Below are 14,764 nucleotides of genomic sequence, written 5' to 3'. Positions count from 1 at the left end.
ACAAGTTTTAAGCAAAATCACAATCTTCAATTAAAAAAAATGGAGGGGAAAATCACAAACTGGTCAGCTGAGAATGCAACCAAAGCCTACCTTAAAACCTTAAAAATGGTACGTTTTAAGTTTGTATGCTTTCATTTGTACAAATATTTTGTTATATCGTTTTTCCAAACCTAAGCACCTAAAAACAAACTGGCAATTATTCTAAATCTAATAGGAGATATCCTCTAAAATTAGTAAAAGTAATAATATTTAAGAGAATATTCTAAATGAAATATCAAACAAGTAATAAACTTATACACCTGTTACATAAGTTAGAGAAACCGTTGTTATATTTCTAGTTTTAATATGCTATCCAATTCATTATATTAACTCTTTATGTCTTTAGTAATGGAAAAATATGCATTTTAACGATTCAGACAAGATTCTACTATCAAACTTAACTATGTTTTTTCTTATATACATAATAAAAAAATAAAAAGTAAAATAATATTGATTATTAAATGTAAGTATATATTAATATTAGCTAATTTGAACCAGATGTACATATCACGCATGACTATGTTTTTTCATATATATTTTTTTCTTTGTTCTTTATAGGAACTTAATTTGTGCATTATTTCTTTTTGATGTAGGGAATTAAGAGACCAACTGAACCAGATATATCAGAATTCATCTCAGCAATAGCTGCAGGAAACAATGCGCAGCTAATAGTAGTCACGAGCGGTGAGGAAACAAGCCTCACCACTCTGCTAGCCCTATTAGCTGCAGCTTATCAAACTGGAGGTCGAGTAATTTGCATATTTCGTGGCCTCCAAGAGTTACAATCAACCAAACAAGCCCTAAGTCATGAAAACTCGACTGAACTTGTCGAGTTTGTGATAGGAAATCCTATAACCCTACTCCTTGAAGACTATAAAGAAGCCGATTTTGTGTTAAACGATTGTAAACTTATCAACCACGAGTCAATTCTTCGAGCAATGCAAATGAATTGTATGAAGAAGTGTAAGGGAAGTATAATTTTGGGGTGTAATGCATTATGTTCGAGTTCGAGTTCGAGTTCGAGTTCATGGCAATGGACAGGGTTGAAGACTCAATTGTTACCAATTGGGGAAGGTTTGTTGGTGACTAAAATGGAAAAAGGTAATGAGAAGAAAGAACAAAGGAGGTGTGGTAGTTTTGGGAGGAAGAGTCATTGGATTAAGAGAATAGATCAGCATACAGGAGAAGAACATGTATTTAGGGTTAGATGCCCTAATGGAAAGGATATGGATGATTAAGTATGGATTACTTGATTAATTAATCCTAATTAGAAGAACCAAAGGTCTTGTTTTTAATGCATTGGTTCATGTCATGAAGTATAATATATATATATATAATATATGGTAGTAAAATTATGAGATTATTTGAAAGATTTTGAGTTAATTTGTATATAATTTTATGTTATAAGTATATATATGATGCAAGAGTTAGAAATAGAGCATTTAATGCATATGTTATTATGAGAAATTCATTAATTGAATCAAACTCAAAATTGAAGAATAGAAATATGAGTAGAAAAGTTGAACGTTAAAACCAATTATTAAATTAATGAAATCCTCGAAAATAATTAAATCTAGCTAAATTATGGACTATTAAATTTTACTTCGATAAGAACTGGCATGTTAAAGATAATTTTCGAGGGTTAGATCATGCAAAATTAAACCAATTATTTCTTTTGGTTCTTTTAAATTTTATTTATTTGTTTCCGCCTAAAATTAAAGGAACCTAGTTATTAATTAATTTTAAAAACAATTTCCAAAAATATAGTTGTCATTAAATAATTCAGCCATAACAACTAATTGATAGTAAAATCAAATCTAATTATTCAGCCATCCTAAACTAAATCATTAAATTTTCACAAATTTTTATAATTGTCATTCAAAAAAGAAGTCTCCGAAGAGACTAATATCTTCCAAATCAACGTGATCATTCTCAAGTTCGAGCAACATTTTCCAGTTGGTCTTCAAATGTTGGATCTTTGGAATTAGCCCAATAAATAAACAAGCAGTCTCATGAAAGATGTATCTTAAGCCCAGTCTAATTCATTAAAAATTAATAACTATTTACCGTATTATTAATGCTTACTTATACTATCCTTAATGCTTATTTACGGTATCCTTAATACCTACTTTCAATATTTTTAATGTCTACTTACATCATTTTTAATTTCTACTTACAATATTTTAAAAATATATAATGAATCGGCCTAATTAGGGATGGTCTCTCACAATAATTTGTGATAAATAAATAGATTATAATTTTAGAAGAAATAAGTATGGAGTTGGCCCAATATGCTAGAATGATTACTCAACAGGCCCAGAATCATCCCTTTAATGGCCCAAGTAATTTGTAACTATTGTGAAATATGTTTGTAGTCCAACCAATAGAGCTACTATCTTATGAGAGTCGTCTGTCAGTGAGACGACCTTAAACAAGAAGCTTATAATCTCATAATATATATAAGATGGACAATTAACTCATATATGAGCCGCATCTCTCGGTGAAACCGTAACCTACACCACTTTGTGCAACCAATATTGAAATACAAAACGTCTTTATAAAGGTTAAATAACTCAACTATTACAAATTATGAGAAAATATGTTTCTTATGAATTATGACATCCATATTTGAGATCGTCTTACCGAGAAACGGTCTCTCACAAGAATAAGCGATATTTAAATTATAGAACCAATGCAAAGTATTTGGATCAAGAGAAAAAATATGCATGGTGGTGTTTGCCCAAAGTCCAAGAACCAACTTTTGTATCATCAAATATTACTACGTGTGAAAATTAAGAAAATAATATTATTAGCATAGCATAAATCGATGTATTAATTGTCTTTGTTTATTATAAAGTGACATATAGACATTTTTTTAAAAATATGATATCGACGTCTTTTATTTAAACTATATTTACAGATTTAATTTTTAAGTTTATATCTATGTTCATATCACATAATGACTCTTCCTTGCAAACAATTCTAGGTGGGTCGTTGGGTTCGTGTTTGTCCAATTAACCTCTTGATCTAAAACTTATCCAATTTCATCGCACGACATATTATTCAAAGTCGGTGTATTTAATTCCCCACATTTTAGGGATTCTATTCCATCAATATTTATAGTATGCTCATTAGAGGTTACAAGAATAAGGAAAGTCAAGAGAATACAATAATAAATTCTAAGATAATAAAAGAGTAATTATCAGTTAGTGAAAAACGAAACGTTCAAGAATTAAAATTCTATTAATTATAAATCAAAACTCTAACCTGATTCGTCCTATATATAGTCTGAAGTCTTGATCATTAGCTTAATTCTTTATTGAGTTGCCCTTTTAACATATTCTACCTCCGTTTTATTATACTTGTTACTAATAATGACATTTTTCCACACAACATGTCATAATTAAGTGTGAGTATTTCACTAATTACCCTTTAGTTGTCATTGAACAAATCTCTTTGCACATATTAAAAAATAAAATCACAATTATTGGGTACTCAAAACCTAATTATACTAATATTATTGCAATGGCAATAAAAAGAGGTAAAAGATAAGAATGTTGGCAGAAATAAGGTTCAAAAAGAAAAGCCAAACAGAAGAGGTTAAGAAGATGAATAACAAACAATAGGACAGCTAATTTTAGGGGTTTGTATATAAATAAGATTGTCACATGAGTATCCTATAACTTACTTGCTAACCTATTTTTAAAAGACCACCCTATATATTTGTCTTTTTTCTTTGTATTTTCACTTTCATTATTATTTTTGTCATATATAGCATCAAACAATGTGCCTAATAGATTTATGGGTAACAATCTTTAAATTACTAATGTAGGTTAACTTCAAAAATCAAACTTTTCTTGGGCTTATCATGATTGATCATAATTAATAATATTTCTTCATTTATCCAACAAATTTGACCCATACAACTTACTCAAAAATAAAGAAAATTAGGTAAATTAATATATTTATGGAGAAGTGATAGAATTGTATAAATAGAAAATGTATGTTAAATGTGTGAATGAAAGTTAAATAAAAATGATGAGTTATGATAAAAATAAAAATTGTATAAATTTGGTAAAACAGATTAAAAAGAAAAATCGAGCAAATTTCATAAATATTTAAAGTATTAATTAATATTCTCTTGGCCCATTTAAATCATTAAATTGTGCATCAAGAGTCAAGATTAATATAGCTACAAGCCTAAAAGAGAGATAGTATTATATTGTCATTGTTACTCTGATCTTGTCATACTTTTTTTTGTCTGTTAATTTTTATTTTACTGTAATTTTTTTATGAAATTGTTTTAACTATTTTTTTTATTCCCATTAATATATTTTAACTTTTTAAAAAATATTTTCCCCACAATAATTCAAATAATCTCATTTTATTAAGTCTTTGTACAAAATTGCTTTGTTGCAATATTAAAGGAATATCAGTGAGTGGAAATTATAGACCATTCACCACACTACAAATACTAAGACATGACATAGATTTTGAAATTAAAAGGCATGAAAAGGACTGCAGCCTAAGTGTATTGATTTGTTTTGGTCTTGTGGAAGAAAAACAAACTTCAATTTGATTAAGTTTTGATGATGTCAAATCAATAGAGACAAAAAGATTAGAGTCATCCATACTTCCTTAGATTCATTTTATCAACATAAAGACATACATAATTGATTTTTGATAATGAGTTTATAAACAATCTTTGGACTTTTGCTTCAATTTGAAGCTCTTAACTTTTTATGTATGAGGTGCTATGTTGTTTCATATAAGTATACAATTGATATAATATCTGCATTAAGGACTTATTTTCTTCAACTTGTTTTAAACTTTAACACTTAATTTTATGCTAGTATAAATTATCGCCTTGTCGGCTTTATACTGCATTATACCAAAAAAATAAAATTTTGGTTAAAACTGAACGTTTTAAAGAGACAGAAGAGTGTTAATCGAGGAATTTCAAATATAGTCGATATTTGTAACCAATTGTCTATATGATGTCTCCGACAAAAACTATTTGTAGTATTTATTCTGTCTCCTTAAAATTGCTACGTTATACAAATAGAAGAGTTTTATGATACTCTTCTATCACATTGAGATTGCTACATTATGCTTATTAATCTGGAAGATTATGGGCTTCGTTTTAACGTCGCAATGGAACGGTAAAGTAAGTGTTAGGCCATTACAATTCGTCACATAATCATCCCATGGTCACAATCATGTGGACACATCCGCAGGGCACCCGTTAGCTCGGGCCCACAAACCCACAAATGAGTACCCGAAACCATATGGTATTAGGAAACTTACCCACCAAGCATTATATGTAAATCCACAATCCACTATTTAATAATGTGAAATTTTCCTCACCTGTAAAGTATTTCCAACATGATGTTGTATCAAATTTAAGGGGACGAATGAAATATAGTTGAATATCATGCTAAACATGAAAACAGAAAGTAGCAGTACTACAAACAGGAGATCTCATTGCATTTCTCCAGTGTTTCTACAATACAAGTACCTACAACTACAGGTTACAAAGCACATTTGACATAAGGAGACATACATTTCTCCTCAGACATAGGAGATTGGAAAATTAGGGCAAAAACATCCCTTAATTAGTATCAATTAGTCCCGATCTGAGTCAAGGAGATCGATAACAACTCGTACAACTACCTAAGTCTAGAATGACCGCATCGATGGAAGGCCTTTCGTTAGGCAATTCATGGGTACAACTCAAAGCAATCTTAGCTAACTTAGCAGCTTCAAATTCCGAGAACTTCCCATGAAGGTTTTGGTCGACAAAGTCTTGGGATCGCGATGAATCAGCACCCATATGAATGGTATTGGTGATTTTCCTCCTACCCGAGATTATTTGGAATACAAGCATGCCAAACGCATAGACATCGCTCTTCTCGGTGAACTTGCCTGTTGTGGTGTACTCGGGAGCGAGGTATCCCATTGCCGCACTAACTTTAAGTGCTGAGAAGACGGTGTCATTTGTAAGGAGCTTGTAAAGACCGGAATCAGTGATCACGGGGTTGAAACGTTGGTCTATATGAACCTTTTCGGCTGAAATGTTTTGGTGAACTAATGCTGGTTTGTTCGGTTTTGTACTGTGTAGATATTGGATTCCTGCATAAAAGAGTAAAAATGCGAGTCATGTTAATTTTGTGCAGAAATATCCGCTAACCTGCGGGTCCCACCTGCTAGAAAACGGGCGGGTAGAGACAGAAAATTATGACCGCATTTTGAAAATTTGAGCCCACTGGTAGATTTTTAAGGCATACCCAGTCCGATACCAGCCCAAGCTCGCCCATGAACAGCTCTACCAACAACATACTCGATATATCCCACTCATAGGAGCTATTATCAAGGTCCGAAGAGGGTGGGAAGACGACATACCATACATATCAAAATACTATCAAGTAACGAAAATTTGGTCCAAGAACAAAGGGCGAGTTCACTAAAATTTCGAGACATATCAGAATTTTAGAGGAAAGGGGACTAACCTTTGGCAATGCCATTGATAATCCATACTCGAGTAGACCATTCGAGAACGGTTGCATCTCCGTCTTTTAAGTCAAGGTACTTGAACAAATTCCCATTAGGAACGAAATCGTAGACGAGAAAGCATTCACCTCTTCCCCTAGAGCAACAAAAGCCTCTCAATCTAACCAAATTTTCATGCCTCAAAGAGGTCAAAACATTCAAACCCTTAAGAAACTCAGCCTCCTCGGACTTGCAACTACTCTTACTAATCCGTTTCACAGCAACGACCGAACCATCTCTCAAAACTCCTCTATACACAGCCGATAAACCACTCTTACCCAACAAGTTCGATGGCGAGAAGTATTGAGTAGCACATTCGACTTCCTCCAAATTAAACCGAAATCCTTGAATCACATCATTCGAGAACCCATTAAAACTCCGAACATCAGATAAAGGATCCCACCCATTAGGATACTCGAGACTAATCAAAGGTGATCCATTTTTCCTACCGAACTCTCTAGGCTGATCAGTACTGAGACGGGAATCTGACAGCTCGAAAGAACTCCCGAGTTTCTGCTTCGTACGCCTATATTTAGTGAACATGAAGACACTAATGAGTGACAATGCAAGGGTTACAACTACAACTCCGACAGCAACCGAAGCATTATGTTTTCGAGGGGGCTTTGAACATCCGGTTTCGCCACAATTTGGAAGCTTAACATTTGCCGTTTCTGGGATTTCTTTCCTAGGAAGCTCAGTTGAATTTTCAGGTCCTACTCCAAAAGGCTGAGGCCTGATTTGACCAAGATGATCAGAATCAGGACAAGCTGCCAGAGTTAGGAAGCCAACTCCACATAGTCCTGGATTATTTGAATATTGAAACCCTTGATTTAATTTTTGTAGAGCTGCAAAAAAACATATGCAGGATAAAACATGTCGAAATGGGTAAGAATTGTAATAACGAAAACCAATTCAACTAAAAACTTAAATTTATAGCTCAAGTCTAAAGGTGTTCAAAACTGACCCGATAACCCGACCTTATAACCTTACCCGACTTGATCCGACTTTAAAATGAATTTAAAATAATGTAAAAACCAATATGAAAACAAAACTCAATTTTGAACCAACCCGAAACACCTGATTCCTGATTCGAAATCGACCAGATGACCCGAATTAGCATCTTTACCCAAGTCCCATGATATTTTAAATACTCTATCAAGCCCCCCTTATGTTAATATTTCCACTTTCAAAAACTGAGATGTGGATGAGATTTAAACTAGTGACGTTTTTGTCATGTTGACTTCTGATGCCATTTCAATAAAACCAAATCAACCTAAGCATCTTATTCAAATTTCACTTGATTAATGTGGATTTATTTTATACTCCAAATTGACCATTTTAACCAGAAAAAATCAATTATAATCACTACAAAAGCTACATAAAACCTAATTAATATCCATCATTAATGACTAAAAAGACTAAATATGAGTGAAATGACTTAAACTCACCAGAAGGAACATTGCCAGAAAGAGTATTATTTCTAATATCAAGAGATTTGAGCAAAGGAGCATCAGCAATTGGAGCTGGGATTGAACCAAATAGGTGATTAAAGCTTAAATCAAGCCTCATTAAGGTTTCTATGTCTCCTAAACTTGCAGGAATGGCACCAGTTAACTGATTTGATTGTAATGCAAGAACATTCAGCTTCTTTAAAGAACCCAATTGAGTTGGGATGCTTCCTGTTAACTGATTGTAACATAACTGCAAAACTGCAAGAAAATTTCCCATTAGAAACAAGATCTCATGAGATTTTTAATGTTTACAGTACAAATTTGAATGTGAAAATAAAGAATACATTTTCAACAAGTTTTGAGCCCGATTAGAGTTGTCCAAAACAGACCCGATAATCCAAAATTTATGTCTGTAACCGAACTCGATTTGACCCGACATAAAAAATTATGGAGTATAAATTATGTAAAGAACAAAATGGACACGAAATCCAATTTCAAATCAATCCGATTACCCGAATGAACACCTCTAATCCCAACATAGTATGTTCGACCTAGATCAGTTCAAGTGGTTGTCTACATCAATTCTTCTTCACCATTCATTTCAATTTTTTACCTCTTAATAAATCTTTCTTATTCTTTTCCGCTCTTAGCCCTCCGAATCATCTTCCATTTTCCATGTCATCTCAAAGACTAGACTATTCATTTTGAAATTTGAAAATATAATATTGATTTAAAAAAAAGGATTTGGATAAAAAGGAATTTAAATTGTGCTAATAATGTTGCATGTCTCAAACAACTTTGGAAACCCAAAATAACTTTATTTTGTTTGAAAAAAGGAAGTTATGGTAATTTTCTGTTTGGTTGTACACCTCCTCATAAACATGCAAGTACTTCTACTATACAAGTAGAAGACATAGACAAGACATGAACATTTATTTTAATTCCCAAAATGTGAATCTTTATACCAAAATAAAATTCCACAATCACTTTAACAAAGGAACTTTCAAACAAGAACAAATCTTTTTTACCCGAGAAAAGAAAAAGAATCATGAGATGAGATTATTCTTTAGAGTAACCAAAAAAATCAAAAATTTCATTCAAGTTCAAATCTTTTGCACCTAAAATCAACAAATAATTACTAAAAAAATTACTCCCAACTAAGAGATATCTTAAGACTTAAAAAGAAATTCAGACTAATCTTTTGTCATATTGACTTCTGATATATATCAAAAAACCAACTCTTATGCTAATGGGTTAAGACCCATAAATGTTATACTCGAAAATATTACAATCAGTAGTGAGTATTAACGAACGGACTAAAAAATGATAAATTTTAAAAAATATCCAAAAAAATAACTAACCTTGAAGATTTTCTATGTTACCAAGCTGAGGAGGAATGGGCCCAGAAATATTATTAACATCAAGATAAAGATCAACTAAATGTGATAAAGAACCAATTTCCTTAGGAATTTCACCAACAAGAGAATTATAATGCAAATAAATCCCAGTTAAATATTTAAGCCCAGAAATAGCAGGGGAAAGTTGACCTTTAAGCCCTTTTCCTTGAAGTGAAATATTAGAAACTTGACCATATTCGTTACAACAAACACCTTCAAAACTTCCATCACAAGGGTTACCATTTTCAGTCCATGATGAAAGGTAAGAACTTGATGGATCAAGTGAAGATTTTAGCTCAAGAAGTGATTTTAATTCAGGGTTTGATTTAGAAAAAACATTGGAAAATAAACAAATTAGTATTGTAATGAGGAATTTAATGGGGAAAAACATGGTTTTTTTGGGCATTTTTTGAGGGTTTTAAAGAACAAAAGATGGGTTTTTTAAGCCTCCATTGTTATAGATTTTAAATGCATAAACAGTGAGAAAAAGGGGATTTAAATTGATTTATAATCCTAATAACCAACCAGAATCTTTGTTTGGAATGAAAATTTGTGTGGTATAAAAAAAAGGAAAAAGAAAAAAAAGTGTTTTTTTCTAGTGAGAGGAGGAGTGATGTTTTGAGTGTTTCAAGTGGACAAACAGAAAGATGTTTAAGTAAGGTAAGAGACAGAGGATGTGTCCCAAGCTAAGCATTCTCTAAAAAAGAAGGATGTTGGGTCCTAAACTAGGAGGGACAGTTGGTATGCATTTACCATTTATTTTTAATTAGAGTAATTAGGATTCGATGTGGTAGTAATTTCGTGGTGAAAGGTTAAGCCTATGGTTAAAACTTTTGAATATGTTATATTCTCTAAGACATCCTCTCACACGAAAGTACTCCGTGCTAGAACTGTGATAGCAGCACAAGCTCTTCTTATACCTGACGCGAAATATTTCATTTCGAAATGAGGGGTGGATCAGATTCTAACTTGTAACCATTTGTCACGTAGGCTCTGATACTATATTAAAAAAACCAACTCAACCAAAAGCTTAAGCAGATAGTTGAGGTCTCGAAATATGTTATATACTTTAACAAATCATACATCCTATTAAGTTTACTGTATAATAGCAAAAAGGAAGTTTGATTGTGAGCATGTCATTTGTATTTTTTTCATTGTTTAATATTAATGGAATTTAACTAATTAGCATTTTTTTTACACTTACCATATTTACAACTTTATATTTTCGGAAAAACTCATACATTAATAGATACAATAAATCACAATTATTTCAATTACACAGTTGTATATAAATGCACTGTTTAAAAAATTATAATGGGAAATATATAATGTACTGTGTAGAATATTACATATTGTCTGATAAAATTCTGGAACTACACTGCGTAGAAAATTATACTATAGAAATTGGAATTACACAATTTAGAAAATTATACTTCAAAATTACATTATGTATAAAATAATACAAGAATTTAGGAAATTACTTGAAGTACATAATAGACCCTTTTTCCATCAATTATTATTTAAAACTAAAATGACATAAAATTCAATTCATTGATCATTAAAATCAGTCATTTATATTGTTAGACTATAATAATTATAATTTTGAGTTTTAGGAAAAATATAAAGTATAGTTTCCGATTTAAAACTTAGGTTCATATTTTAAAATCCGTGCATTTTCACGGGTTTCTATCATAGTTTTCTAGTAGTTTTGAATAAATTGTAACTAATTTAAGGAGGTAGAGGAAGTAAATAAGTCATTGTATTATGGTTTTTATTTTTATTCAAATATGGATTAGAAATAAGGTGGAAAAATATGTTAATATAATAATTATATTGGGTGAAATATAACATATTTAAAGGTTAAAATTATGAATTTAAACTGTTAGTTTTGATGTTTTTGAATAAAGATATTAAGAATCCAATTTGATAAAATATTATCTACCTCTCATTTTAAATTTTAGGAAAAATTACTCTGAATAATACGAACTTTCACTGATTTTCCTACAATAATACGAACTTTCAATTAACCATGAATAATACGAACTTTGATACATATTTCCCGCTGGCATACCATTTTACCTGTTACCGGTAAACTTACTCATTCCTTTAAATTTTTTTTTTTGGCTGATAAAACTAAGTAAAAAAAATTACCCTGAATAATACGAACTTTCACTGATTTTCCTACAATAATACGAACTTTCAATTAACTATGAATAAAATACGAACTTTGATACATATTTCCCGCTAGCATAATGAAGAAATGGGGAATTTACCATTTCTCTAGGTAAAGAACCGGTCAGGTATGCTAGCGGGAAATATGTATTAAAGTTCGTATTATTCATGGTTAATTGAAGGTTCGTATTATTATAGGAAAATCAGTGAAAGTTCGTATTATTCAGGGTAATTTTTCCTAAATTTTATTGGGAAGTTGTCTTATAGCCAACATCACACTTGATTTTGATTTTATTTCAATAAACACTAATTTTAACGCGTAGTAATACATTAAAACCATGTTTGCTTTTATTTCTTATAAATATTTAATTTTAGTTTATTTAGTTCAATTAAGTAGTTACGAATTCAATTTACTTTAACGCGTTAAAAGGTTCTAAAAAATGCTAATAATGCATGTAATTTTAACGTCTTGATAGCTAAAATCTTTGATTGATTTTTTTCCTAATTAATTTTAAATGCTTAAATCTACATACAAACAAATTGAGAATCACAACCGAATAAATTGGGTAATTATTTTCAAAAGACATTTTGTATTATTCTTTCAAAGGACAAAAGTGAATAAAAAGCTTATTTATTGCTTGTTAATAACACAAATTTGCTGAATAATTCCATATAAAATATAGAAATTAAGATTTCCAATCATCATCATACCTACTGAAATTAAGATTTCCAATGAGTAATTAAAAACTTTTTACCATAATTACAAACAACTAAATGCGCAACTATTGGAATAATATATTTTTTTTTTTTGGGTATAATATGTTTTGGGAATAATATATTAGGTAGGAATATTTTTGGTTGTTATCTTTTATATTTTGTTTTCTAAAATTTTAGTTGCTTAAATTAAAATAATTCTAGGGTTGGCTTTGTTTATATTTTGGAGTTGATTGATTAATATAGGTGAAAAAGCCATAAATTTATACTAATTCTACATGGTATCAAAGCCTTGTTAATTTTTTTTTACACCATGATCGGCGGTGAGAGATCACCTCCATCACCACCAAAAATAGGTAACGCTACAATTTTCGATGATCGTTTGAATGGTAAGTTTGATGATACCGCTTGGATTATTAACACGGGAGCTACTCATCACGTAACCGGAGAAAAATCTTGGCTTTTTGACACCAAAAACTTTGAGTGTCTAGTTGGGTTGCCTAATGGTGAAACAGTGTCGACTTCTCTTGTTGGCTCTATTTGTTTGTCAGATAAAATCACCCTCACCGGGGTGCTCTATGTTCTAATTTGCACTGTAATTTACTTTCAGTTTCAAAACTTATTGATGACCTTCATTGTATTGTCCAATTTAATGCTTATATGTGTGCTACACGGGACAAAACGAAAGAGTTAATTGGAACGGGAGCTAGGAGGAATGGATTGTATTATTTCAGCAAATTGGATTCGGTGCATCATGTGAGTGCTATTGCTGCAAACTACAAAGTCTGACTTGGAGGTGTGGCATCGGCGTATGGGTCATCCTTCCGAGAAAGTAGTTACTATTTAGTATTTACTAATTATAGTTTACATAATTTCATCCATTTAGAAGATAATTAAGAAAACAGCTAGTCTCTTGAGAGACCGTCTCTTTTGAGAGACATGTTTCAAGCCCAGCCCATTAAAGATTAATGCATATTTACCATATTCTTAATACCTATTTACATTATCCTTAATGCTTACTTTCAATATCTTAAATGTCTACTTACATTATTTTTAATACCTACTTATAATATTTTAAAAATATATAATGAACCGATTCAATTAGAGACAGTCTCTCTCACAATAATTTGTGTTAAAAAAATACTTATTAAGTGAAGTAACTCCATCATTTAAAACCGACAGATGTGATTTACATTATTACTAGTAACTTTTTATATGGTGTGCCACATAATTGATTTCTCAATTTGCATCAAGATTTGCTATTAAAAAATCTTATGGATACTGCTTGTGAATAATTGTTATTTTCTCTAGATAAAGTTATGAGTTTTATTCTAAGATAATTTTCATATAACTTTCTCATTTTTGTAGCAAAGTCAGTTATAAAAAATTTTAAAAATATATTGGTATTTCAGATTATTCTAAATTACTTTTATTTTCTTGTTATATATTTATTTAATTAAGTTAGAATTAATTTAATTCAAGTGTTATAATTTCCATCTAGTTCACTTTAAATAAGTAAAAAAAATTATGATTTACATCTTATATAGCAAGCAAGATCAATTCTCCCTAGATTATAATTCTGAATAAATGATTTAATCTTTTACATTTGCTGATTAAAAAGGCTTGAATTTTTCCTATAAGTAGTAGAATATTTTTTATTCTTTTTTATTTATATTTTTTACTTCCTCTGGCTCACTCATTTACCATTTTTTGTGGCTCATTCACCATTTTTTTTCAGTTTCATTTATACATTTAAACTTAATTTTTAACTTTACACACAAAATTTATTCTTTTCTTTTTCTTATTGCCAATTATTCACCATTTTTTTTTATAAAATATATTATTTTTCATTGCTACTAATTTAAAAATATGATATATTTATTTACCTATGTACTTCTTTTCATGGAGCTTGGTTTGTTGGCTCAAATTAATCAACAATACTAGGACAGTACTCCTATTTGCTGCTAACCTGTAAAACGGGTCAATAACAATTCTATTCTGACACCTCATAAACACATTCATAACTGCATCTGCATGCAAGTATTGTGGGGTATTTGAAACTAAAATACCCACATCATAATATTATTATATAATATTTGTAAAAATTAATATTAATGATCCAACTCAACTAAAAGGTTAATTTTATGATGTGAGATTCTTTTAGTTGACACATATTCTTTTCATACTTACCGCAAAATATTTCACGGTGATTGAAATTCAAAGTTTTATAATTTATTGTCACGTTGGCTCAATGATAAGTGCAATTATTTACACTTATTCATATCATTTTATACTTTTTAATGATGATTATTATTAGTAATTCCGTACTTGTTTTGAAGAATTATACTACTCTACCCATTTTGGTTATTCACGTTGATTTTGAACGGTTTTGATCATTTTAAGCATAATTGTTATGATTTTAATGATGATGAAGCTTACTAA

General features: G+C 30.5%; 2 protein-coding genes across 2 annotated transcripts; one reads left to right on the top strand and one right to left on the bottom strand.

The window, feature by feature from the left end:
* LOC130806975 (uncharacterized) lies at positions 1-1,472 on the top strand. The gene is made up of 2 exons (XM_057672245.1): positions 1-108; positions 633-1,472. The coding sequence occupies exons 1-2, from the start codon at positions 40-42 to the stop codon at positions 1,275-1,277; spliced, it is 714 nt and encodes a 237-aa protein (XP_057528228.1). The 5' UTR covers positions 1-39; the 3' UTR covers positions 1,278-1,472.
* A 3,968-nt stretch (positions 1,473-5,440) lies between these two features.
* LOC130806974 (somatic embryogenesis receptor kinase 1) lies at positions 5,441-10,156 on the bottom strand. The gene is made up of 4 exons (XM_057672244.1): positions 9,401-10,156; positions 8,037-8,297; positions 6,549-7,433; positions 5,441-6,171 (listed from the first exon to the last, which is right to left on the bottom strand). The coding sequence occupies exons 1-4, from the start codon at positions 9,840-9,842 to the stop codon at positions 5,681-5,683; spliced, it is 2,079 nt and encodes a 692-aa protein (XP_057528227.1). The 5' UTR covers positions 9,843-10,156; the 3' UTR covers positions 5,441-5,680.
* Positions 10,157-14,764: the final 4,608 nt, after the last annotated feature.

The sequence above is a fragment of the Amaranthus tricolor genome, chromosome 2 (assembly GCF_026212465.1).
Source record: "Amaranthus tricolor cultivar Red isolate AtriRed21 chromosome 2, ASM2621246v1, whole genome shotgun sequence".
NCBI classification, from domain to species: Eukaryota; Viridiplantae; Streptophyta; class Magnoliopsida; order Caryophyllales; family Amaranthaceae; genus Amaranthus; species Amaranthus tricolor.
This window is presented reverse-complemented; position numbering and strand designations above follow the sequence as displayed.

Coding starts and splice junctions, on each gene's coding strand:
- LOC130806975 (XM_057672245.1), top strand. CDS start 40: ATGGAGGGGAAAATCACAAACTGGTCAGCTGAGAATGCAACCAAAGCC. Junction 109..632: donor ACCTTAAAACCTTAAAAATG/GTACGTTTTAAG, acceptor TTTTTGATGTAG/GGAATTAAGAGACCAACTGA.
- LOC130806974 (XM_057672244.1), bottom strand. CDS start 9,842: ATGCCCAAAAAAACCATGTTTTTCCCCATTAAATTCCTCATTACAATA. Junction 8,298..9,400: donor TAACATAGAAAATCTTCAAG/GTTAGTTATTTT, acceptor ATTTTCTTGCAG/TTTTGCAGTTATGTTACAAT. Junction 7,434..8,036: donor TTCTGGCAATGTTCCTTCTG/GTGAGTTTAAGT, acceptor GTTTTTTTGCAG/CTCTACAAAAATTAAATCAA.